General features: G+C 40.8%; 2 protein-coding genes across 7 annotated transcripts in view; both read right to left on the bottom strand.

The window, feature by feature from the left end:
- The window catches only part of CUBN (cubilin), a 141,967-nt gene extending 131,758 nt beyond the window's left edge, over positions 1 to 10,209 (bottom strand). Inside the window, exons 1-9 of the mRNA XM_065831316.2 lie at positions 10,038 to 10,209; positions 9,757 to 9,886; positions 9,293 to 9,385; positions 8,259 to 8,297; positions 7,366 to 7,467; positions 6,327 to 6,430; positions 2,565 to 2,691; positions 959 to 1,127; positions 64 to 195 (exon numbers count right to left, since the gene is read on the bottom strand). Of these exons, the coding sequence (XP_065687388.1) occupies positions 64 to 195; positions 959 to 1,127; positions 2,565 to 2,691; positions 6,327 to 6,430; positions 7,366 to 7,467; positions 8,259 to 8,297; positions 9,293 to 9,385; positions 9,757 to 9,886; positions 10,038 to 10,180 (1,039 nt within the window). The 5' untranslated portion in view covers positions 10,181 to 10,209. The remainder of the gene's footprint in view (positions 1 to 63; positions 196 to 958; positions 1,128 to 2,564; positions 2,692 to 6,326; positions 6,431 to 7,365; positions 7,468 to 8,258; positions 8,298 to 9,292; positions 9,386 to 9,756; positions 9,887 to 10,037) is intronic.
- Positions 10,210 to 18,934: 8,725 nt separating this feature from the next.
- Positions 18,935 to 27,810, bottom strand: part of TRDMT1 (tRNA aspartic acid methyltransferase 1) — a 42,890-nt gene continuing 34,014 nt past the window's right edge. For all 6 annotated transcript variants that reach the window (XM_071805189.1, XM_071805187.1, XM_065832952.2 and 3 more), the window contains 3 exons: positions 25,175 to 25,232; positions 24,035 to 24,164; positions 18,935 to 19,665 (listed from right to left, as the gene is read on the bottom strand). In XM_071805189.1, the coding sequence (XP_071661290.1) occupies positions 19,565 to 19,665; positions 24,035 to 24,164; positions 25,175 to 25,232 (289 nt within the window). In that variant the 3' untranslated portion in view covers positions 18,935 to 19,564. The remainder of the gene's footprint in view (positions 19,666 to 24,034; positions 24,165 to 25,174; positions 25,233 to 27,810) is intronic.

A 27,810-nucleotide genomic window follows, 5' to 3' on the forward strand; every position in this document is an offset into this window, starting at 1 on the left:
GTTGAATCTTCAACTTTTAAGCCTTTCCATAGTTTTATAAACAACAAAAAAAATCTGTTTTACCTGGTGGACAGAACCCACAGTGGAAGGATCCCATTGTGTTGATACATTGAACCATCGGTGCTGTTGAGCAGCCTCCATTATTACTTGCACATTCATCAATATCTTGGCAACTGTAGCCATTTCCTTGCCAGCCTAAGAAGCAGCACAGGAGAGACATTAAAACAGAAAATGCCTGGCCTTTTCATTTGGTGCCTTGACCAGGTCTTTTCATAGAGAAGAAAAATATTCTTTTTGAATTTCATTAACACAAGAGAAGACCTGTCATACTCATAACTGATAAAAATTAATACTGGTCTGCAAAATAAGTTACAAACATGACAGGGTGGAGACATGTGTGCAAGAATGTTTTATTTAAACTGTATTCTGGATATTCCAGAATCAAAAAGACTTTAACCTGAAGAGGAGGTAGTTCTGGTCTAGTGCCATTGTGTACAATTTTCAGCAAAGCTTTATCGTAACTCTGGTTAAATACTCCAAATACTCCTCCTATACACACCACCTACCCAACTCAGGAAGAGGAATCACAGGTTATATGGCTTGAGGGGACAATTAGATTTTTATATTGCCTTAGGACAGTGGGCATATGGACATGAAAGGACCTTGGACCTGTTACATGAAGGTAATATGACATGATGGACATGAAAGTACCTACGGACATGAGGGTACCTCAAATCTATTGAGATGTTCAGTTCAGGATGGATAAATCACATGTCAAGACTCCACTGCCTACGTTACCTATATGTGTCATAACCTGCAGGCATTTGTTCTCTAGAATACAGATGAAAACATTTCATGGAGTAACTCTCATCTGGATCTTCTGTCTGTGCTTATGACATACAGGCAGTACTACCCACTGCCACCCGCTCCCATCGGTGAACAGGGAAGGACACGATACCTGTGGGGCAGGGACCACACGAGTAGGAGCCTGGTGTGTTGTAGCACTGCACGGGAGGACTCTGTGAACATGGAGGGTCAGGGAGGCTGCATTCATCTACATCAGCACTACAGGCAGGGCTGTCGGGAGGGGACATCCAGCCAGCGTCACAGATACAGTGGTACTTGGGCTGCAACAGCAAGCATCACATCACACATTTAAGACAGTTAAAACAGTCAAGAAAAAGGGCAGGAGGAGTTAATTTTATAAAACGTCTTTTAAACTACAGCGAGAAAGTTTTCAGAGCATTACATGGTTTGCACATTCTGTTTTATTATATAAGGTGCAATGGTAGTTTTCTCAGTCCATTTCTTCCTCTGTATTTACCTATTTAGATTATGGAAGTAACAACAGGCTCATTCATTATGTTCATAAAAGAAACCTGTAATTTACTCCAAAGCTCCCAGAGAACATGAACAGCAATTACAAGCTGTACATAAACATAATTAAAAGTCATCAACTTGCTTTGTAACCAGGGTAAACAGATCAGCGTAAGAAACCTGAAATCAGCTTGGCTGTTTTCTTTTAAGCAAACTAGTCAGTAATCTGCAATGTGTAGCACTGGCATTAAATTGCAAATACATATCTTCTTTGAGGAAAATGGTTTTCTCTCTTGTAAATTTAACTAATGGCCAGAATTCAGCATTTATCTTGCTTTGGTCCAATTAAAGCTAATGGGAGCTTTATTGTTGATTGTCACAGGAGCAGACACTGTTAAGCCAACACTGAACCCTTTTGAAAAGCTTTCTCCACAAAAAATGGGCAGAAAACAAGCGATGAATTGTGAAAGCTTTTACAAATTGAGAAAAGAAATTATTTTATAGCATAGCACCAAGAATATGTGGTGTGTGTGGAATGGTGCACAGATGTATAGGAGTGTTAAGGAGCACAGGCTTGTCAGAATAGTTTTGGAGAGCTGCTCTGAGCAGAAAGAGCCAAAGCTGGCATATACCATAGGTCCCTTTGGAGTGAACACCCTGTACCCAGATTCTATCCCCAAAAGAATCAGCTGTCTTGCTCCAGAAGACCATTCAAGTGTATATTAGCATCCACCCAGGGCAGACAGTTGGAGAGCTTGTGCCTGGAGCCAGAGTCTGAGTCCAGCTGACAGTGAGGAGCACCAACGATGAGCAGCAGCCACCCAACCGCTGTGCAGCCCTGGTGGCTCCCAGGCCACCAACAATAATGTTCCACAGGTATGACTTTTCTCAGGAAAAACAAGATTCGTGATGGTTGTCCTCCTAAATCATTTAAGTAATAAATAGCAACTTAGAACTCCCCAGATAATGAACAGTATGAATGTTATTCTTCAAATAAGACTTACTTAAAGAATGTTCTCAAGCTCCCTAAGGATGTAGTAGTAGATCTGATACTGTGATAAGTACCTTTAACAAGACACAAGGCATTTTCAATTCTTTCTGCTGTCCTTTGGACAATAGAGAAGACACAGTGGTGTTTCTTGTTGTATTTCAGCAGAAGTTTGTGCTAAAGAGTTTTGTGCTGCTCAGCATTATTTGTTCCTAATTCATGCTGTGCTATATAATGAGACTTAGACATTGTTCCTTACCCTGTTGGGCTCATCCCTGTCACCATCTATGCAGATGCCATGTCCACAGAGTGTCTCAGATCCTCCCTGGCAGTCATCAAACTTCAAGGCACAGTGAGGCCCGTAGGTTTCTGGAGTGCAGGTGCAGCTAGTGGTGAAAGCAGACAGAAAAATTAAAAAGTTGTCTTAATATAGGACTTAAAGCTCATATATTGCCATAGTGAGAGATTGTTTCTCACTCTTTTAATTATATGGTGTTCCTTATGAAATCTGTTCAGCTATACTGTCAGTTCTGTTAATAATCATGAAGAGAGGCAAGGATCCTGTTCACTAGGGACTCAAAACTCAAGTGGAACTTGTGTATATCCATGACTGTCTGAGCCTACAGGAGAATCCACAGCTTTCTGTTACATTCATAAGTGCAAATCCAGGAAAAAGAAATGTCTAACATTAGACTTCAGCCGAGTACGAGCCTGGAAATCCCCACGTCAGTCGGAGCGCACCCAGACCTTGTGTTTCTGTTCATGAGCCTCATATGATGCCAAATGCTTAAAACCCTACCTCCAGTGATACGCAGAAGTGCCGTGTCTGGCCCGTCACCGGGAGCAGGACTCACGCACACACCTGAACACCTGGTGGCTGTTCTCCTGGCAGCAGCACAGCTCTCAGGTAACAGTGATGGGCAGAAGGAGGCAATTGGGGCTGATGGGGTGGGAAGGACAAAGTAGTGGGCTGTAGGGATGCATCCTGCAGGGGGAAACAGGTTTGCAGGCTGACAGCTGCATCGTATTGTTATTTATAGGGCACACCTTAGTCACAGCACTGTACAGATTTGGGGGAACTGAAATTGGGATCTTCTAAGACATCAGGTAATGTTTCCCTTTTCTCTGGCCCTTTTTTTCCACATGGACCAAATCTGAGGCTCTGAAATACAACTGAAAGGAACCAAAAACTGCAGAAAACCTCCTATCAGTTCACTAGCTTTTTATGAAAATGACAGTAAAACACTTATTTGGACTCAAGTTATGTGCTGCAATGTCTGCTGATATCTGCTCTTCACAGAGACATATGGCAGGTACATACCCCTGTTGAATTGCTTTTAAGATGACTAATGAAAAATACTCTGTAAAAGCATTTATCTGCAGAATTTGAATCAGGGTATACCAGTGCAGCTGGACCTTGGAGCAATTTATAAGAAGCTGCTACTATCCTTGTCACAGTGACACATGCTCAGCTGAAACAGCAGTTTGATAAACCAATTGCAGGTAACTAAACCCTGCACCCAGGACAAGCAACCCAGATGAACTCGAGCTTCAAAAACCCACAATAGCTTAATGCTTAACTGCAGTCTGCAATACTGTAAGACAGCATGTTCATTATTGTAAGAGAAGGCAAACAGACCAACATTGTCTTGCTAGTGCAGTAGCTCAATCTGGGCAAGCACAGAGGCAACAGATCAGGGAACACGATCACCTTTGTATGTTCAAAGTACCTTCAGAGCTTCATGTTCAACTCCAAAGGACACAGCAAGGCAATCTGACTGGCTTCCAAGGACGACAATGGCACTGTCTATTGCCTGGTCTGGCAAAGATTAATCTGCTACCCATCCGAAGTTACTCAGAGAATAGCTTCAAGAAGGAGATCATGTTACAAGGAGCTTCAGCCAAACTGCAATGCACCACAGCTTGGCACAGCCCTGGTTCTCTCCCATTGCTGACAGCACGTCACGATGAGGTCCCTGTTATTTTGGTTCTGGCACAGAAGTCTGATACACTTTGGGATTCTCACAACCTCTCATCCAACTAATGCAATGTCCTATTAATGTTCCAATTCAGGAAGGCATTTCCTGAATATCTGCTCTTTTTACTCATAGTTTAGTGCTTTCCTGAACTACAGCTTGAAGCCTGCAGGTGAAGAAACTGAACAGAGAGTGAAGACTCTGTCACGCTCCATTTCACAGTACCTCATCCAGTACTGCCCTTCACATGGTGTTATCACTGGGGACTGTGGAAAGTTAAATATCACTATTTTCTTTAACCACAGCCCATGCTGGTGCATATAACTACACCAGAGCAGGAGTGGGGTGACCTAGATTGCTGGGTCTTGGGGAAAAATAGGAGCAATGTTCTCACAGTTGTTGAAAAGAGCAGTGCCATGCTCTACCTGGGGATGGAATTAGCATCTGGGGAGTACTCAGAAGACAGACAGTCTGTGATGGGAAACTGAAGGCAGCACAATGGGGCTGGGGAAAGGATTCAATAATCCCTCAATGCCCTCAATAATCCTGAGGGCACAATGCAAAAGCAGTAACATTAAGATTCGCATGACTTATGAGGAAGTCTTAGTTCATTTCAGGAAGCACTGATTCAGCAGGTACCAAGGAGGACAAGAATTACCTTTGGGAAAAAACTTACAGGAATCATGACTATAGTGACACAATGACAACACTTGCAAGAAAAGCAGAGGGTTTGTCCTCTCAAACCTTGATTTAGTCACACACCTGTATCCCACATCACTGAGCACAGTAGGAAACAAGTAAAGGCAGGCTGCTTTGTTTGTCATTTCCTCGACTAATGTCTCTGTTGGGAACAGCTGCAAGCAAGCTAGGAAACATCCTTTAAAATCAAAGAAAAGCTGAGAGGAAGCACCATGCATCAGGGACACCTCAGCAGGCTCTGGGTTAATGCTGAAGTGCAAAGACCACTGCAGGAGAGTTTCCCTTATGTGAGGGTCTTCCAAGAACTGACCAAGCACTAAGAACAAGTGTTATGCCAAACAAATATTTGTGGGGGCTAAGATGTTCATGCTGAAGCAGGAGGCAAAATGCTTTGCAGAACGCTGTGGCACACTCTCCAGCCTGCTTGTTCCCATTGCACAGGGAGAGCTTTGTGTTATATCTGAAAGTTATTTATTTACCAGATTATTTGACATTTTGAAAAATAAGATGCAGAATGTTCAGGCTGGCTTGGCCTGTAAACAGAAGAGCGTTTCCTAAGGAGCTGGGCACAGCCAGAGAAGGATGTGTCCCAGGGATGTGCTCCAGGGACCTCATGTCTACAGGGGCCCGCAAACAAGCAGCCCATGGTCCCTGCAGACCAGCCGACTATAAGAGCATTCCTCCTCCCTTTCTGCCCACAGCACCGTGCATTGCCTGCTCTGCTGCAGCCTCAGCAGCACCTGTATTTCTGGGGAGGGTGAAGGCATTGCTCAGAGTTGGGCGGTCTGCTGGGAATGCCAGTGATCAGGGGTGTCCATATGTTCAGGAGGTTTCCAACAACTCGAAACCTTTACTGGGCCAAAGCTCTATTCATCTCCTTCATCTCCTCACTCCCTTCAGTCTCAAGGGGCAGGTGATAAAGGAGGGATGACAGGCATGTTGGCGAGTGCTGGTTACAGACCAGCATGTTGCATCTCACAGTCCCATCTGCACACCATGCTGCAGTAAATTTCTATTAAAGCATCTGCACCTACAACAGAAAGTCGGGGCACTGGAGCCAGGCTCCAATTTGCAGCCTCCTTCCCCAGCATGGCTGTGTGATAAATCTGATGCTTGCTGCTCTTCCTGTGTTAAAGCAGGCGAAGGCTTCGGAGGGCCTTCTGGGTCTGCAGTGGGCTCAGGTGTACAGTGTATTAAGGACTTTATATTCTCCCAGACTGCAAGGGATTATAGTGCATAGATAGTGAACAGATGATTCCTAAAACATGTGCTGCAGCTGTGATATGGGGTACAAAAATAGCAGAGTATTTTAGGTAGGATTTTTGTGTGTAGTTTTGAAAAGTTACCTGTAGCTGCCTGGTGTGTTCACACAAGTGGCTCCATTCTGGCAAGCTAATGCTGTTCCAGCATAAATCTGGCATTCATTAACATCCACGGAACACAGGAGGCCCTAAGATGAAATGGGAAACCAGTTTATTTTCCAAATAACTTAGAAATTAAGGAAACCATGGAGCCAATGTTTAATATAGTTTCCAAAGATATACAAACCATGGGCTGCTATCAACACAGCTTCTCTTATGAAACATTACAACAAAACTCTATTTTTCAGTCACATTTCTGTGACCCTGGTTATCAGCCAGATGGGGGATAAAATATTTCAGATGTTTGTACAAAGCATATGGACAGCATAGTGCTGTCATACCCCCTACCTTCCAACTTCATAGCAAAAGACTCAGAAAACTTTCTTTCAAACTGTTTCTGTCAGGGGATGCTGTTTTATTAAGACTGAAAGCACAGCAATTTTGTACCAAATCTTGCTGGGGCAAATTTCAAGTTGAGAGCCTTTGAGAAGAAGATGTAACTTTTCCATTTCCAGTGCATGTAACAGCACCATTACAGCATTTGCCAGTAAAGTCTTTGGATTTAAAAAACTCAGACTGGATTGATTACTTACGCCCCCATGTTTTTTTATTTGTTCGAGCTTGAATAAACATCATTCCCTTCCCCCATTCTCTCTTTATCCTTGCATAAGATCAACAGTAAGGCATGCAGTTCAGTTCATTGCTCAGCAAAAACCAAAGACTAATTCTCTGCTGTGGGAACTGCCAAGCATCCCTGACTTCATGGGCCATCGCCCCTGTATAACAGTGCAGGGTACGGCCCAGTGGTTTGGGCTTCACTTTTTTGGTATATATTAATGTTGTTGAGACGAAAGCGTGTTGCCCTTCAACCAAACGATGACCATGTTACTGCTGCTTAGCTGTTCAGTATTTCTCACTGTTCTGATCAACCTTAAAATGCTATACTTTCTCACAATTACACTAAGCCAGGTGTGTCCTTACAGTTAAAATACACATTCTGCATTTGAGGAGGATACAAACTCACCTGCCAGTTGCTGGGACAGAGGCAGAAGAAACCATCCAGTGAGTTCACACAGGTCCCTGAGTTTTCACAGGGGTTACTGCTGCAGGCTCTCATCTGGATAGCCTGAAACCCAGGAAAAGTGCAGAAAATGGAGCTCGTTCTTATTCAGTGCTTCATTAGCATTTATTTTCAAGACAAAAGTTTTATAATTCCTTTTTCATTCTTTCTTGTGTCCCCATTCTCCCCTTCCCCCCATTTTTTTCAGCAAGGTTGCTTTGTAAAGGTTTTGAGCTGTTCTACTCGTATCTGTACAACATAAAGACTAACATCGTTGGTCTTACACTGGATGGCCAGCTGCAAGCACTAGGATGAGGAAAGCTCTGTAAGAAGTAAATTTTAATAGACGCTGGTCTTCGTCAGCAGACTGTCAGTCTAGATGAGGAGTGACCTTGTCTTCTCCTTTCCTTTGCTGAGTTGTGTGACAACTGCTTCTACTGGCAGTTGTAGCTGTGGCTTGCCACAGGGTCAGTGGAAAAGCAGATGACAATTGAAAATTAGCTATTTCCAGTACAATATAAAATCCACTTTGAATTCTCCAGTTTTCATCTTAACTGATCAGTGAAGGAAGAGTTTACTTCTCCTTGGTATCTGGTTGTTGTTCTTGACTCTGTAACTGTTTTTCCTTTAAGGAATGCAGGCTCCTACACTGTTTATATTTTGTAAGAAGGCATTTCACCTCCTCAACAAATCTTGGTGCTTTTTTTACCGCCTGTTAGCAAAAAAAGTTTTCCCAAGTAATGTATGAGAGGAAAGAAATAATTTAACTTAAATAGTAACCTCATTGTAATCTCACTTCATTTACTTGGGGCTGGGCTTTTATTTTTGGATCTCTAGTTTGCTTCCCATTTACTCACCTGCTCTAAGCTTTGAAGTTTGTTGTCAAGACTCATGACCTGCAAGAGAAATTCAGATTACATTGTGCTTGGTATGAGAGTGACCACAGAGGTACATGCTGGATGCTAGTAGGCTAACAAAATACTTTTGAGGAGAGAGAATAGGTGGTATGTGAAACCAGGCAACAATCAAGTTCAAATCAGGCCCCATTCATGGTGACTTCCATGTTTTAGGCTGTTCAGAAATGGCAGCTTAAATATGTCCCAGCTTGGCTCAAAAAAAGCAAGACTCAGTCTTGTGAAGATGAATCCAGGTGCTCAACACTGAGAATGCGAATTTTCCAGTGGGACTGTTTAGGTGCTCGTGTACATGCAAAGGACAGAGATCTAAGAGAGTACACTGAAAGCCAAGGAAAGGTTCACCATGTCTCAGTGAGTTATAACCACAAGCAACCAGCTGAAACTGAATCAGGGAATATGATGGATAAGTATTAGCACAATTTCCCTGAAGTCAGGTCTCTTAGGCTATAAAATATTTTCCTACAATGAGCTTGTGGCAAGACTCTAACAAAAGATGCTTAAACCAAGGCATTTGTAAAGACAAAAGTTTCAAAATCTTCTGTTGGAGAAAAATGTTACTAGCAGGGAAGGGATGAAATTACTGCATAGGTATTTTCTTTCCATTGCACACCCCTATAGCCCGTTTCACCTATGGAACTGAATGTCTAACACCTATAAGAATATGGTCCATTTCCTGAATTAAGTGGGATTTCACTTCCATAAATATTAGATGATAGAGTCCATAGAGATGTTGACAGGGAACAAAAGAAGAATCCTCGTAACTTGAAATTATAGGATTTATAGGAATATTTCCATTGTCTCCAGAGTTACTGAATAAGTATCTCAGCATTAGAGTCTGAGCTGACAGCTATGGGTTCTGCCCCAGTTCCCTGAATTGGAGTCCAGCAATACTAAAATGAAGAAGATAACCAAGTTAATCTGAGGAACGGGAAATGGGGAACACTGGAAGAGGACACCACAAGGGTACAGCTCACCTTGGAGGTCAGCAGAGCAACCTGCTGGGACACGTTCTGAGAGGCACCATGGGCTTTTTTAAGTTCTTGAATCTCTGCATTACTTTCTCTCACCTAAATTTAAAAAACAGAGATAATGTGAAACAAGCCTGGCTTTTTCAAAAGCTTACAAATGTAAAATCTTTGCTTTTTCAAAAGCTTAGGAGAGTTTTATTCTTGCTTAACTTTGCTATTATAAAGTACACTTGAACGCAGAAAGATCTGTTGTATACACAATATAATCATCTTTTAATTATTTTCTGTAATAGCATAATTACTTTATGAGTCTGCAATAGCTTGCATTCATATTAGAGTGCTGACACAGACAGTATAAAATAACAATCATACAAAACACATCAAACATTTGCTAAGACAAATTCTGAAGACAAACTATTAATATGCAAAACCAAAAACAAAAGCATATTCAGGAAAAGTAACTATATCACCTGACTAAAAAGCTCTGCGAGGTCCTCTTCATTAATTTTTACTTTCCCCAGTGGTCCAGTTCTAAATTCAATATTTTTGCTGGAGCCAGCGTGGAACACTAAATTACCCTGGTCTGAGAACAAACGAGGCCTGTTGTATTGCAGAAAAAAATACAAAGAGATCATTTAGTTACACATATCCACCAAAGACTATGTAAAAAAGAGCTGCAATAAAGCCATTCTGTTCCCATTACTGGCACTTGAAAGCCACCATAAGAACAAATGCAAGCAACGGTACTTACTGCTCATCATAAATGGCTCTTTTCTGCCTCTTTGTTTCACGGTGGTTGGAATCACAGCTCAATCCAGTAAATAGCAATAAGGCAAGTAAAAGCCCAGGAGCAGGAGCAGCCCAAGGCATTGCTCTCCTCCAGCTGTCCTGCATCTGAAGCAAAACCTCCAGTGCTGAATTGCACTTCTGTGAGCCCAGGTGCCCTTTGCTCTCACATGGCTCTTGATTCACTGGGTGCCCATGCTCCTTTCTTGTCTTGCAAGGGTAAACTTTATCTCAGGTATCTTAATTAAAGATTGACAGTGTGCAAACCCTCTAAACATTACATCCATATTGCTGTCTTTGCCTTTTTGATTCAGGAGCTTTAAAAGATCATTAATTGAAATCTGCCTGTATTTTGTAATTATGTCTTTGACTTCTGCACAGCTGAGGACCCCTGTGTCTCAGAGCACCCTGTAATCTGCAGCTGGCCACTGCAGCAATGTCTCACTCTCTCCACATGCTGCACCACACGGGCGAGGGAAAGATTATTTGACAGCACTAAAGGACCTAGATTGTTACCAAAATATAAAACAAACCCCACATATAAAACCCACAGTGACTGGCAAGGAAAGTTTGTATTGAAAGAGAAGCTTCCAGACAGTAATTTATGGGGCAGATGACACAAACAAGTTAGCAGTACCAAACAGCATCCCATGGGCCACAACAGAAAAATACAATTTTAACCAAATATGGTTGCTCTGACTCAAGAATGACGCAGTCCCCAGATGCCGGGGAGGCGATCACACACCAAGTGGACTGTATTGTGTTTGGCTTGTGTAGCCTGTCTCCATTGTGCACACTAGGGCTCCCAAATTCAGGGCCAGACATAGACAATGCAGAAGACCAAGGAAGAATTCAAAGGAGGCTCAAAAGTAATAAAAAAATGCAAATTAATATGTTTGAGAGCCAAAATTCCCACTACCCTTCAGCAATACCTCACAGCCTTCTCAAAAAAGTGTCCCACTCAGACACCCATGGATGCTTGTCCGTGAGGCCCAGGCTGTTGCTGCTGGAAGCCATGACAGAGTCCATGTGCCACCTCCCTTTTGCTTTTGCCAAAGTCTCCTTTTTCCCCTTTTCCAGGACCTTGCTGTGCTTTCCTCTATCTGCTTAGGGGAGCTTTGTGTATATTTTCCTTCCTCATCCTAGGAGTTAACTGAACCTCCGGGCCCACCACCATTCTTTTTGATTTTCCTTTTTGCTTAGTAGACACTCAACTCATTCAGGTTGCTCACATTTCAAACTCTATTGAGAAGAGCAGCAAGAGTTGTAGCCACTCTCGCTCAGAGATAGCAGTAGCCACTGTTCACTGAGCCTTTAGGCCCCAGACTTTCATGGAGGCCACAGAGCTCCTGTACTTCCTAACCCTGCACAGCCTTCCTTTCTGCTCCAGTTGGTACTTGTCACCTACAGATGTCCCACAGATATGCGGGACATGCCCTGGAGCTGAGGGATTGAATGAACTCTACAGCTTTCACAGACAGAAATGTTACAAAGCCAAAGCACTCTGGGAAAAGACTGGATGTGGAGATGAAAAATATTGTCACCTCAAAAAGAGATAGAGGTGGGCTGTGGAAATGAGTGTGAAGCCGGGAGAGCGAATGTTTGTGGTGCTGTCATAGACAACTCAACCCTTACCGTGAATAACTATAATGTCTGAGATTGTATCAGCTGCATCCCACCAGCTCCACTATTTTGTTTGCGTAAAAATGAAATTTTTCTTAATTTTATGATCTGTATTTTTAGGAACTTATCTCAGAACTCAGAACAGCGTGAGCCTGCTGACCATCTTTCACAGGCTGTGGCGCAGGTAACCCAGCAGTTACTGCTGCTGCCTGGAGGTCTGGACGGGCAGAGGCGAAGCTCCTCCTGAGCCCGGGGGAGCAGCGCACCCCACGGGCCTGCTCAGCTCTGGGTGTTCACCTGCCCCGCAGCAGCCCGGGGCCTCCAGGAGACTGAGTCACTGGCTGCTGCTGACAGAACAGAGGGACATGAGGAGGAATCCCCATGTGTTGTCCTTCACCATCGTAGCGGATGGCGTTCACACAAAAACACAGAATTGTGTCCTCAGTCATTGGAAGCTATCACTGCTCCATTCAAGCCAAACGAGCAATGATATTTACACCAACTGAGCATCTGTCCCCACACATTTTTTTAATTTCCTATTCTGCTCTTTGCTCTGAAACCTCTGTTCTGGAATAGGAGAGCATAGATGAATTATCGATATCTCTGTCTAGTCAACAGGACAGCTCCTGCCTCTGGGGTATCCTGCTGCTGTCCATTAAACTAGTGCTCCCTAACAGTCTTTGTGTCAGTTCTGATGTCTGTCTGAGTTTTTTTTTCCTTTGTGTGTGTGTATTTTAATAGTTTACTGAGGTTTTTATAACTGTCAGTTGGGTGTCAACTTGGAGACTATGGGCCAAATAAACCTGTACTTCCTAGCCGGCTGGTTAAACATATACATACTTCAAGGACTTTATTTCACAAAGCCCATTGTAAGCAGACATTTTTCAGCCTGGACTTCAGCTGGGACCGACAAAATCCTTCCTTTTCTCTATTCTTTCCTTTTGCATACTGAGTATGCATTGCCCCTCTGTGCTGCCTGTCAATAATCGATTCAAGCTGCCCTTTCCAACTAATTAACTCCAATATACCAAATGACCAATGAGTAATAAACCATAGAGGAGGTAGAGAAAGCTACTATGCAAGGAAGAAGAAGAAATAACTCTTTTCGCCTTCTCTTCATGCAGGCTTTATAGCTTAGAAAATGGCTGACCTGAAAACCAGATGACTTCGACTATGCACCAATTATAGGATGGAAGGAGAGCCCTGGACATCTATCTAAACCGTGCATGACACACTATTTTCCATTTCATTAGACCTTCCAGATTTTAGTTAATTTACCCTGTATTCCTAACGAATGCACCTTAGGCTAGCCAAGTTGGGAAATCTACAAACCATTTTACCGAGAAAAATAGGTCCACACCTTTTAATTTTACTGAAATACATTGGATTGAGACATCATTTTTGGAGGAACATAATGGAAACCCTGCAAATATCTGGCATAAGAATAGGGGTGGTTCTTCCTAACAAGGAGAACTGGCACAAACCCCTTCTCCTGGGACAGATCGTTCATTACCTCACTGACATTATGGCTGAGGAAACACCTCTGAAGAGTATTGGTTGTGCATGGATTTGGCAGGAAGTAATTCAGTATTTGTCTCTAATTCTGGAATACAATTTACGACCATCTTGTGTAGTAGCTGTGTGAAATGGAATGGTGGTATCCCTCTGCTTCTCCAGGAGTATGTGCCTGCAATGCAAAGACACTGCTGTAGAAGACAAGAGTTGACTCAGATTGTGGACAAAAATTTAATATGCTTCTAATTGCACCTACGAAGTCAACTCAGATGCAGAGACCTGACATGAGTCTGTGACAATGCTCCTTTTTGTATGGGGGAAACACAACTACTGACATGAATCTCAACCTGGCTAATTTTTTAGTGGAAGACTAATAAATAATGCTTCATTTTTATTACTTTGCTACTTCAAGGGTGCCAGAGCACTGGAACAGGCTGCCCAGAGAGGTTGTGCAGTCTCCTTCGCTACAGACATTTGAAACCCACCTGGACACATTCCTGTGCGATCTGCTCTGGTGAACCTGCTTTAGCAGATGGGTTGGACTAGATGATCTCTAGAGGTCCCTTCCAACCCCCACCATTCTGTGATTTTGTTCTATAGATGCAAAAAAGATCTGCTATTCAGTGTTAGGATTCCAATATTTGCAAATAATTATAAATCCAGCTCAATTGCTGTCTTAATCTCAAGTATTGAACATTTACCTGAGTTTCTCCTCAATCACGGACCTGTCTCCCAGCACTTTCATCTTCACTTCCCTGGATTCTCTTTCATCATTCTAATAATATTCCAATGTTCAAATGTGACATACAACACATGAAGCCACACGGTTGCCTACCTGGTACAAACATGCTAAGTGCTGGTGTAAATAGTGCATCATATGGAACTCAGGACTTTCGATGTGTCCCTACAGCTCCGAGACAACCAAGCACCAAGCTGGTATGAGTCCCTACCTACGTGGAGAATCAACACTCATAGGTTTACTTCAAACTAGGGTGACTGTGAAAAACAACGTCCTCCTTTCTGTCCCACACCTAAAACCACCCGTCACTGCTTCCTTCCTTCTCTTTACGTGTGTCTGCAGAGTTTCACGACCGCAGCACCACCCTGGGGGCTGCAGCAGCTGCAAAGCTCTATTTCCCACGCCACTCCTCATGGAAATCCTTTACTTCTCAGCATATTGCCCTCTGACACCTGCTCAAGATTTTGCTCCCCAACACAGCAGATGAAGTTAATAAGTTACCTGCTGATGAAGTTTAACTGGCCAGGAAACCTAGGTTTTCAGTTTTTAATACAAGTAACAAAGAGATGAAATTTGCTTTAGTTAGTGACATCAGCTGGATCTGATCTACTTTCTTTATTCTCTCTGGGTTCCTTTATCATAACAAAGGCAGTTATAAAAAGTCAGTTTTTTAGTTTCATTAAAAGATTCATATTTTGGCTCCTCTGTCTTTCTGATTTTTCTTCCTACACGTTGTTTCTACAAACCACCAACCACTCTGATGCTTCCTATTTTCTGTTTCATTCTTTTTTGAACTGGGTTCATGAAAAGTTTCCAGCCAGTTACATTGACTTTGTTATTTTCTATTGATTATTCCAGCCCTTTTAGCACATTCCAATTGCTTTAACGTACACTGGAGTTATTTTTAGGGACTTCCATTTGCATAGTCACCCTTCTCCACTAATAACCCTAAAGCCATGAATGGATCTGGCTGCACAACCTCCCTCAGATTCATCCTATTCTGTACTGTTGGCTTTATCAAGAGGCTTAGATCTGAGCTAAATCCATCAATCATTTGCTGTGTATCGATGCTGTGATCACAAATATTGGCAATCTGTCACCCTACAAACATAAGGAAGCGAGAGTGGTCATAATGGGTTAGAAACAGATCCATCTAGGTCAGCACCTTGTCTCCAACAGTGGGCAAGAGCAGACAGGTAGGAAATGAAGGGTATGCAAAAGGGTGAGTGCATACATCTCTGCTTGGTACTCCTTGGCCTCCATCTGTTTGCAGCTTGGGAACTTCCACAGCCAGAAGTCCACCTACTCAGTACTCTCAAAGGACTTCTCATCCATGAACTTGTCTAGCCTTCTCCTGAACTTTTCCCCATGCTTCACCTTACAACACATGTACAATGCATGAGTAAATGCCACATGGTAAGCAACATCAATATCCAGTCAAAATACCATTCGGAAATACTAATTCTGAGTAGAATCCCATTTTTAAGTGTAATATTTATAAACAGAATGGTATTCATTTCTTTTTTAAAATATACACAGGGCAAACATTTGAACTAATCAAAACTATTGCTGTCTAGGCATGAGAAAATATATTAGCATCATCAATGTGCTTTCCTTCCACATGCAAGGTTGTAATTTTAACATGTTACAACAGCTCAGTACATACACAAAAGCACAAGACAAACACACTTGCAACAAAGCTGGGATTTCAGGATGTCCTCCTGTGTTCAAAATCTGACAGGCTTCCCACTGGAGGAGATTTTAGGGACTTCTTGTTGGAATTGGAAATTCTCTCCAACAATCCACTCACACTACAAGTGGCGTACCCCACTCAATTTTAGCCCCTCCAACTCTGCTTCTTGCTTCATCAGAGATCTTACCAAAGGATCCCCTGTTCATGCTTCCACTCCCAAAGGACCAGATGGAGTAAAGTCAAAGAGAACAACGCAGTTGTCTTGCCTTCACAGATGGCTGCCGGGTCATCTAAGGCCACGTATTTCTTCCCTTCAAGAGCTATAAAAATTCCCCAGACCTTTGTAATCAACTAAAGATTAAAAGAACACAAATCTCTACATGCTCTTCACGATAACATTTGAATTGACATACTGTCACTATTCAATATTTCATTTTCCCTGGTGTCTTGGGTATCAGTTATTTGTTCAAACAAGTTGTTACTAAACAAGCATAAACTTCCCCTAATGAGGTTGTAACACTAGAATACTCATGTTTGCACAGGCAAAAGGAAAATGGTTACTGGAATTAATATTGGACTCTATGCCTAGTTTCTTACACTTTCACATTATTTTTCCACAGATATTTCTTCAACCTTTTCTACTTTAGACACTATTTACGTAAGAATACCGTGAATTGCCTAGTATTATTAGCCAATTATTTGTCTCCTCCAAATCCTTCCTAATATACCATGTTCTTTAAATACCATGCAGAAAAAATTACACAGAACGGGTAAGTGGTTTGAAATATCTAAGAGGCAAAATATATTAAACTGCTACGGAAAAGAAATATAATTTAGTATTTATAAAATAAGCCAGAGTGTTAAACTTCAGTATGAAAGCCAAGCAAATATAACCAAGAAATCAAAGGGTGAGCTGAGAACGAATAGTTCACCCTTGAGATACAACAAATATTTGCTAAATTTTCTGTTTATTTTAGAAAGGTGTGACAACTGCTAAAACAGATTTGTACAGTCATCAAAGCATTGGAGCTGCTCAGATTTCTATGAGATGTCTCTTTAGAAAACAGAATGGGCTTACCCATGACTAAGTTTGAGACATACGATAGTGTTGTCACAGATCAATGTTTTTCCAGCCTATAAAACACAGATTCCTGATGATCCTCACAGGCCTGATAAGACGGTCAGCAAAAGGTGAGATAAAAAAGTCTGTGGGCAGGAGCCTCCCATTCACTGCATGGAAGGATGCGCCTCCACTGGAAAATTCTGAGTTCATGTATCAAAAAATATCCAAACCCACTGTGTTAAATAAACGGTATTCCCAGATTGCCTCAGATAAAAATGGACTTAGGTAGGTAAGACATTCTGTAAGGCAACCAGCAGGCTTCACAAATGACTGCATAAACATGACACCACCAAATACGACATCCTTTTCCTTAGTGGAGCTTCTCAAGTTTGAGAGACTGCAACCACATCACCTTGCTTAGATAATTAAATGTATTTCAGATGTGCAGAGTATGTGAGCTACAAAACCAAAAATCAGATTCTGGAAATCTGTTTCCAGAGCGGTCTTCCAGTTTTCACTTATTTACCTTTCATCTGCTTTTGTAATCACACTTCTTTGCTGTGAAAATGCTTAGGCTGCAGCTGCGCAGCGCTGATGTAGGCTGCAAGGCACTTGTGATGAGGAGACTGCCCAGAAAAAGAAGCCACGTCATCATCAAGTGAGGTCCAGCAGGTGCAACCCAGCAGAGCTCAGTAAATGAGTCTATTAATGATGAACAGATGGGATAAGAAGCAGCCACTTTAGTTGCCCTGGTATTACAGACTGAGCAGGGGCAAAATATATAAATATATACTTACAACTCTGAAGTCTGTTCTTTTAAAATATCTCCTTCAGAAACAGCTCCGAGTAGCAAACAGATTTCAGTCTTCACAATCACACTGAATTAAAATTCACTGTCAACATGTAACAGGCTGTATTGCTATATCAGTTTTAGATGCAGATAGATAACTTTCAACTTACACTTAAATATTGCTTGCTTATGAGTGGCATAGAAATCAAATCTATTTTGCAGATTAAGAAATCAAATTTTAATTGTTAATAGTAGTATTTTGCCAAATATTATTATAGTGAAGCAAAATGAACAACTATTTACATGATTTAGGAAAAAGAAATCCCAATTTGTACGTGGAATTGATGTCCTCTGTTTTCATTTCAATGGTTGGACCATGTTAGATAGCACCAGATCTTCATATTACCACTTTTCTCCCAAGAACAAGATCGTGTAGCTACTAGTTATTGATCTGGCTGATCATTCTACACAATAACCACCATATAAACAGATAATTACAGTTCATAACACTGTCAAAAACACACTTGCTCTTTGCAGTTTGGTAACAGGCACAGCCTAACATTAGTCTAGTACATTTATGCCATTACAGTACTACAAGAGACCAAGTAAAGACAGAGGCCAACCGCATCCTTCTCCACAGCCCAGTCCAGAGCTCTTTCAGGAGAATCCATTTCCATTTCTCTTTTATAGCTGGAACCGCCCAAGCAGTCCAAATGCTCTTAGGGAATAAGACAGGCTGAAGTAGATCAACCCAAGCTTTTCTTCGTTTAACAGTCCAGAAGCCGCATGCAAATCCAAACTGAAGAAGAAATGCACAAGGAGTCAGCATAAGACAAAGTCTGGCACAAAATAACAATACTGAGCTAGTTTTCTTTTTCAGGAGGACTACAGCAGATAAGAACAGCTGCAGTATCTCTTATCAGTTCTGTTCACTACAGTCTTTAGCTTTTCCTGCTTTACCAAGCCTAAAAGCAATACACCATGACTGTTCTTATGCCCCTCAAGCTGTTTTTTCCTCTAAATATAATACTAAGACACTATTACCTGTAAGGAAAAATAACAACCAGAACATGTGCTTCTTTAGGCAGCTTTCAGATTACCCATACTTTTCTCTGTTGTTTCAGAGAGATTAAACTCACATGACTTGAGGATTAAGAAAATGCTTCAGTCCAGCTCTATAAGACGATGTACACCTACGGCACTCTGGGTGCCCACATGCAGTGCTTTCATCCCAACATCCCAAATCTAGCATTACTATCAAGTTTTGTGAATAGATCTTCCTGAGCAGCCGATATAGCTTTTCTCTAGTTCCTATGCCATAAGAACCTAGATACGGAGCTTTTACATTTTATATCTTATGTGTAGGTCTTTGGTAAAGAGCAATGATCTTATCCTGAATAATACAAGTGAGAATAGGAACAGGCAAGTTATTATCCAGGTTGTGACAATCTTGAAATATTTTTATTCAGCTGCACTTAAAACAAATCATACCAGACAGAGTTGGGTTCCAGAAACCTGCAAGTGTTTAGAGAAGATGAGACAACCATAAACTACAGATGACATTGCGTCTTCTTAAAAATTGTACACAAAATACTGAATTTAACAGTTTCACCAGCTACAAAAAAATGCATCAAAACTTCAGAGCATATATAAAATAAATCTTTTAAGAATGGATCACTGATATTTACAGATAAAGACATTTTACATGCAGAACTTGGTCTCTGCACTTAATTAAAACAGCTTTGACATTTACAGCCTTTTTATACTGTACTGAGAAGATGGTTTGAAGATAAAATAGCCTTATCCATTTCCATTGATGTATATGTAAATGCTGCTCTTTTTCATTTTTCAAACTAAAAAGGACATTTACATACAGACATTAAGTCCTGGAAACTTCCATTTAAACAAAACACCTATAAAGTGCAAATCCATCATAACAGCAAGGTATTAAAAATATATCAGAATTGTTCAGTGAAGTGTCTGGACAGATATTTTGGTAAGATGACTTTTGTTCAGCTGCCATCAGCTTTCTCTTCTCCAGTCCGTATTCATCAGGTTCAGGTTCTACATTATCCAAGTAGAATGGAGATCAGTTTTGCCACCACATGTACATTGAGGCTGTTGCCCAGAAGACGGTAGCATTGCTTTATTGTTACTTTGTCAGGAAAACCTAAAACAGAAACATACAGTACAACATCATTAGTCTGGGTTTGTTTCTAGCTTTTAGACTACTCCTTTTTTCAGGAAACAGTTCTTCATGCAGTTATCACAGACTGCAGCATGGCTCACCTCACATCCCCTAAAATTCACAAAATTACAAAATTAATTCCTAACCAGTTCACTGGATTTGGATCAGCTCTTCAATCAGTAGCACTGCCATCCCCGAGGTTTAACGACAAGCCTCACAACATTGCTCTATTGTGCAACTAATGCCCATCCACCTTCTCTTCACACAGCATCCAGCACTCTCAGGGAGCGGCAGCAGCATTTAAATCACTGCACAACTACTACTCTAGAGAACATCCAGAGAGGAACATGGACATGGCAGAAAGAAAAGGTGGTAATTCTGCAAACGGACTAAACTGCATTTCTCAATAAGCTTTATATTGTGCTTCCAACTTGAGCCCCTCTAACAAGTTGACGAGAGTCAAATGAGTTTGCGGTGCAATATAGCAGCAGTACGGACTAAGCTATCAGCAGGGCTTATGCAGTGAGTGATCAAGCAGCTGAACAATTCCCCATGTAATTCAATGCTGTAAAATGCACTCAGAAACACAGACGGGGTCTGAAATGTCCTCCACATGGTAAATGCGTGGACTGGCAGAAAGAAGGGAGGCCCAGAAAAATCTGAACTGGTCCAGGTATTGTGAAAGGGCTGTGCTGTGCATTGGGCACACAAAAGTGACCAAGCTTCTGAGAATGAAGAAGCCACCAACAGCCAGCTGGTCTGCTCTACCTGCCTTGCTTGCACTCTTAGCTCACTCTGGCTCTGACCTAAAGCGCATTAGCTTCAACCTGAGTGAACAGCAGTGGTAATTCAGCTGCAAGGGTCATTTGCTAAGCTGCCAATATTTGGTAACATTCAATTATTTGATCATTCGCTAAGAAAAAACCCTAACTTTGAGCACAAGGTCATTGCCAGCCAGATTAGCTTTGATGTATAAAGACACTGTGCAAGTAGTGAGACATATATATATACATATAATATATATGTTCTGAAGTTTTCATAGCACTTCAGAAAAATCCTGTTGCAGGGACTGTTCAGGAGAGAACATGGCTGGACAGTTGCTGAGGCAAGGGTGGAAAGCTGAGGAGGAGGTGTCTGAGAGGAGTTGTTCCATCCTTCTCTGCCAGTTATTAATGCCTTGAATGTGCACTGCTTTGGTAAACACATTTTCTGCCAGCTTCATCCACTCTGCCCAGCTTCTGGCACTTACATTTGGGCAACCGTTTTCTGTCTTTGGAACAACCACTTGCACTCCCACACACACTTCCTTAGATGGAGTCTTCATATTAAATCACTGAATAAGGTACAGAATCTACACATTTTAGAAGAGTATATAAAAATAAATGTGTATTTATGCACACACACATAGAGGCATGTGCACTCATAGCCTAAAAAGCTTATCTGAACCCCGAAAACTGCAGAGTTTCTCCTTCCACCTCTTGGCAACTAAAAGTCTGAATTAATTTTCAGGGCTCAGTGTTTCCTTTATCCCAAGCCTCCTCCATCTGCCTGTTGACATTATCTTGCACCTTCTATCTTCTTGGCTCAAGAGTGGGCTACATCAGAAAGGTAGATTCAAGAACTCACAGTACACTGGCACTTGCTGCACAGCTCTCACTCTATCACTTGAGTCATGCACGCTACTTGCAGATGTTGCGGTCTTGGCAACAGGCGCTACCACACTGTGCTGGCTTTCCACTGGGCTGCCATTTATTTCCTAACAGCTTACATATATCACTAGCAGGAAAAATGGAAAAGGCATCCTGACATCACTCTCATGAAAGCAGGTCACAGGTGCAAGAATGCTCTGATCACTTTTAATGATATTGCTGTGGGACCCACAGTAGGAGCTAAGACAAACGACTGCAGTATTTCATTGGCCTATAGTGCAATTACTATTTATACTTTTAGATGTTAAAAGCACAAATAAGTCTGTTATGTTAAGAATGAACAATTATTTTAACTCTGGACATCACCTATTGAAAAGGCCGTCCATTTTTTAAAATACAGAACCATTTAGACACACTCATGTTTCTTCTGATAATACTGTAGCTTCAGCCAGTAACAGCATCTGTTACAAAGCTTCCTAACATTCTCTTCATTTTTAGCTTATAGTTTTCTCATTCTTTAGCTTCTTGCACCAACAACATCTTTGCAGTGGGTACACTTCCAAGCTTTCTGTTGTTGAAAATGTTGCTGTCACTACAGAACACAGGAGCAAAGAAATTATAGCACATTTCTCTCTGAAAACCCCACACTTCACAATAATTACTTGAAACTCAACACGGGAGAAATGCTGTCAGGGAAACACCCTTTGCTGTAGCCATAAATATAACAACTTTCAAAAAAACCATAGCTTGCAAATCCTCAAAATAAACTTAGATTATAGTACCTAAATTCATCAAAAATTTCTATCAGCCTAGAGTTGAGTAACACTCTTTTTTTAAGTACAAAGTGGGGAATGCCTTAGATGACACACAAAGGAAAGAAATGTCAGACTTGTGACTCAGCACACTGGGAAAAGCTTGTTCTGCCTCTGAATCAGGAGTATATGGGAGAGGAAAGCACTGGATGAGAGGCTTGTTTTATGTGTTGTGGAAATCTGAAAAGTAGTATAGCAAGGCAGGGAACTGCAAGAACTGTGAAGAAGGTCCCATGACTAAGGCAGAAGGGTACAGCCCTCTGAGAGGTAGAATCTGTCCCTCTCTCTGCAGTTCCCAGATGACAAAAGGCAAGTTTGCTAAATGAGCACTTCTTAGATGGTGGTGATCTGGATGTTCATCTAATTTAGAAGCCTGACTTGTCTTGACAGTTCAGTTCTGGTTTGCAAAAATATTGAAGGTCACAACTATCCCTAAAGATGAGCTCTGAACAGAGAAGCATGGTATCATTCCAGCATTCTGAAACAGTAAATGTCAGGTTTTGTGAATAGTTCACCCCACATTAATGGAGACTTCCAAACATAAGTTTCTCCATTGTCACGGTTCTCCCTCCGTAAAATACAAGCAGTATTAACCCTACTACACCTCTCAGTCATGTTGCAAAGATTGATTCAGCACTTGGAAAACATAAGCTGTGTTTAAAAACAAACAAAAAAAGAGAAAGTGGGCAATTCTGTGCTCCAGAGAGATACTCAACAGCATGATAAACCTATATAAGTCAAATCCAGCTGTGTTTAGCTCAAGTTTCTTTACATCAGCCTACATCAATATGGAACAGAGCTATGTAAGAAAAATGCTGCCTGCAAAAGAACAAATCTGTTAAAGATGAGAGGCTATGAAAAAGTCCTGCACATTGGCACATAATACAGTACGCTCCTGCAAATATTCTTAAACAAGTAAGCTTAGTGCTGGCAACTCTAATGTTTAACTTGCAAATCCTGATAATTTCTGTTTGAATGCAGTAATTTTGAATATAAGTAGTAATGAGAAAAACTAAAACTAAAAAAGAAATAAATATCTAAAAAGTATTAGCACTCCTCAAAACTCTTAGTCACTGAGGAAGTCAAAATAAAATATAAAAAAATTACTCAAGGTCAGTGGCATCTTATTCTATGGATGATTATGTTGCTGAGAGACAATGAATTGATCTGATGTGACAGCAGCAGGACAAGCTCCTTCACCAATAATAACTTTCCCATTTGCCTTTCTTTACAAGGGGAATTCTGGTGAATTTATTTCAGGCTTAATTCTGGTTGACCTGTGTCCAACATACTGGTATTGCTGAGTCTTGTTCCTTGACTCCCACTTCTCCACAAAAACATTTAGAAAATACCACGGGCTGGGACTGCCTCTTCTAGAAAATAGAGATGACTTAAAAGATCATTAGCTGAAGAGTTTGGTTACTCCTGAAGAAAGAAGTATTTGTATCTTCTAAAATTCCCTTTCTGTCAGCAGCTGTAAATGTGTGCAAGGGAACAAGCAAGCGCCTCAAACACAGAGAACCACTAACAGTCCTCTAAACTGGCAGCATATGTTGACTTACCACAGTTGTGAGTAATGTTGGCTGCTGAGTAAATAGTTTCAACTTTAAACAAAGGTATTCCTTCATTGCCATTCAGTAATAGAGCATTTCTCATGCCAAAACTTTTTGCTTAGTTTACGAAGACAAACCTAATCACAGAGGCTGGCTCTTATATAAAAACTAGTGGAAATTCAGAGAAATACAGAGTTAGCCAAATAACAAGAATCAATCATAAGAATTGAGCGGTCAAAAAAAATGCAAAATAAAAGGCCTAGATTAGTCCCCAGTAAAAAAACAACATTGGTATTTCTGAAGAATTATGTAAAAATGGGTACTTTGCAGCACATACCAAATTCCAGAGGGAATCCATGAAGATTTGCTATTTCTCTTGGGGTAAAGTACCTCAGTTTTAGTGTTGACAATTTCATAAGCTTCTCTTCTTCTGGTAACTCTTCAATGCATTTAAATACTGATTCAAGCTATGAAGAATATGCAAAACAACCAACATCACCAATGCAGGCCAAATATGTAAAATTAAACACTGGTATCTTAAAAGAATATTTCTTTATCACAGTGTCAAAGACAATAGCATGTTTTGCTTGGAAATACGATTGGTGGTGTATTTTTGCAGCCAGTATCTCAACACATGGACTTGCAAGAAAGAAATCGATGTTGCCACAAGGACATTCATCGTGTCTTCCTTCAGTTACAAGCTATTCCGATACTGAGCAACATAATCCAAGGACTATAACTATTTGCTAATGACAGGACAGTGACTCAGTATAACTCAAGAGCAGACCATCCACACAAATTAAGCTGTATGGATGCAGCTGTTTTAATACATTCGCCTTGAGATTATCCTGAGTTCCAAAGCTGCATTCATTCTTCTTATGCTTAGAAATGCCATATAATATCAGTGAACAGCACAGAAGTGCAGGAGGACATGCTCGTGTACAAAACAGGCTTTGTGAAAAGTATCTTTGAATGATGATTCACCAATACATTTATTTTTACCTTCCCCAATGCCAAAATACCACTTTGTGGTGAACTTAGTATCAACAGTAGTACTTTTCAAAATACTATGTCTTCCCAGATAAATAATACTTTTGAAATTCAAACATGTGAAACATTAGACAATATTTACTGGATCATCTGTGTACAGAAAATGGCCTTAGATTCACAACACTGTACTGTAGTCTACCCTTATAAGTAGTAATTTTTAACATTTTCACATACCCCTGTGAAACCTCTGTATGACACTACAGATAATAAAATAATGGCAACTCATATTCTCCACAGGGAGAGGCACACATATAATCTTGATTTAAATAAACTGCTGTTCAGGAACACAAGTAAATCAATTGAAAATTCTGTTGCCATAAAATGTAGTTTTAAAAGCTTTTTTGTTATAATATTCAGAATTATAAAGCAGAAGACAGAAAAAAAGTTTTGAAACAAGTCATCTTCACATTAGTCTACACATTCTTACCTGAACATCTACTGCTGTCTGCAGAACTGAGCCTGTTCCTTCTACATAGTGTCCATACCTTAACAACAACAACAATCTTAAATTAATATTTTCATTGGACCTCATAGTACTGACAACCGCAAAGGTGTAGGGAGGTTACTCAGGTTCCTTCGCTTTGACTAACAAATCACCTCCTGGATAGATACAGCAAAAGGCCTTGTTATTAACAAAGTTAAGCCCTGGAGTACAGCAGCCTCTGAAGATGCTCTCTGGGGATGAGTCTGCAGTCAATGCACAAGGGCTTATCCACACTAATGCCTTATATAAGGCAACCTGGCAACTGAACAAGGCCAAGGAATATGAGCATAACATCATCAGAAAAGGCCAGCTACACTGCACAAACCAATTTTACATGAAGGCAAAATGTGTTGAAGGCCAAATGGTCCCAGGAGTTCAAATCAGTTCTCTGCTTTCAAAGGAGGATCATCAGTGTGAGCGTCCAGCTTCTCTATCAATCCACAAAGTGGTTCAGTCAGGTCTAACTTTTGGTTGCTTGTGGATTTTCCACAGAGGGAAGGGATGGATGGGGGACATCCAGGTCTTGGGAGGGACGGAGGAAGGGAGGAAGGCAGGAAGGATGGATTTCTTGGATGTTTTGTGGTTGACTGCCAAACAACATGTTTTCACTGTAGTCTCTTCCAAGCTATCATTTAAATATAATTATGGGCTTTCAGAAACATGCTCTGCTGGTCTAACTATGATAGTGTTTGAACGTCCTGAAGAGAAAGAGACTGAGTCAAGTCAACAAATGACTTTTGCACAGTGGAAGAACTTCAGGAGATCCCCCACATTAGAGCAATGTGGTCTGCATCAACCATTAACAGATACAATTCTGTAGTTCTACCTGTGCATCAGTAAAAAGGTCTTTTGCTCCATTTTGGGTCCAATCTAAAGCAAGGCACTGGAACAATTTTTGTTTCAAGCCTTTCTAATTCCATGATCAATAAAGGAATACTGTTCCTTCAGTAAAGACACAATGACCCAGTATAACTCCATTTTGAGAATTTCTTCTTCAGTTGGAAAAGCTCATGAGTAGTTCTGTTAACGTCAGTGAGAGCAACACTTGTTCCAAAATAAAATGCTTGCAAATCTTCCTTAGGATCAGAACAAAAGGCCCTAAACACTGACACAGATTAAAAACTCGTGAAGCCCAACTGTGTTGTAAACACACCACCATTAATTGGTTAGTTGTATTCTGAAAGTACGTTAATATCAAGTTTAATAATGTAACACACATAGCGCTGAGTCCCGATCATCTTATACAGCATCGGATTTTATTTCAGATGAACATATCTGAGCCTAAATAAATAAGAATAAATTTCAAAGTAGTATTTTAGAGTTTTACTGAGAGTAAAGAATCTTTCAATAGGCTACATGTTATATAAAATACCTCAGTCTAAATAATTGGCACTAGAGTACAGAACTCCCCACAAAAAAAAAAAAAAAAAAAAAAAAAAAAAAAAAAAAATCCAGTTGGTAGTAAAAGTTATTCGGGGCCAAGGGGGGTATGTTGGTTTTTTAACACAAATGTGGGTAGATGGCCAATGTTAGGGATTGTTATTAATTATTATTCCAGCTGCTGACTAGAGAAAAATTAACATTCCTACCTCAGACTCAGAACATAATTAAGATGGGAATTTTTGCCACAGTAAAAAATGATGCATTGATTTTCTGACATTTCATAATGAAAGAAGTTGGCTTACAAAATTACAGTCTTCAATTTTCATCTGAGTTGAGATTCCCCCCCTCTTTATTTCTAGAAGCTTTCAAAAAAGCTCTTAGTTTCATACACGTAATATATTATTTCTGGGTATATTGTGCCCTACATTATGAGTAACAAAAAGGTAATTTCCACAATGCTACAGAGTTTCTGTAACTAATGTTACACTATTTTAGAAAGCATTGCTTCTCTGTTAATAGCATATCAAGAATCAGAACAATTGTATCTAAAGAAGTAGTTTTCATTTGCTTTATCCTTTAAAATGGACAACTTTATCTCACAAATTCAGTCACCACAAACATACTCAGAAGAGAAACCATGGTGTCTGTAGTCTCGAGGAACTCAGCCATTATCTTCCAATTGCCTAGGAGACCAAGGTTGGAAGAGAAAACAGGATTATCTGCTCGTTCTCTCACACATCACAGGCCACTACATGATGAAATATCCATCTTCGAGGTCCCTGAACTAGCAAGACCTGGAGAAGGCATACCCAGATCACTCTCATCACATGAACCATGCTGGAAATACCTGAAGACCAACCAGAACTGAGGGAAATTTTTCTCCCAATCTCAAAGCTGATGATCAGCATGACTTATATGAAAAACACCAGAGTGGCATCTCAGCAGAGGGATTCTCTGTACTACTTAAGAGTGTTGCTCTGCTCCATCCAGGGTCCTCTTTCCTAAATCTGATGCGTCGGAGAAACGCAAACCCAGAACTCTAAGAACACATACAGAAACAATCTATTCTTGGCCTCAGAAAGTCACCCAGATGAAGCCTGAGATGCTATTACAATCCTTCTCTTACTGCAGAGCTGTAAATGCTAAGACCACATTAAGAACCATGTTGGAAACCTTCCTTCCCAGAGGCTGATAGA

Source organism: Patagioenas fasciata, chromosome 2 (assembly GCF_037038585.1).
Source record: "Patagioenas fasciata isolate bPatFas1 chromosome 2, bPatFas1.hap1, whole genome shotgun sequence".
Taxonomy (NCBI): Eukaryota; Metazoa; Chordata; class Aves; order Columbiformes; family Columbidae; genus Patagioenas; species Patagioenas fasciata.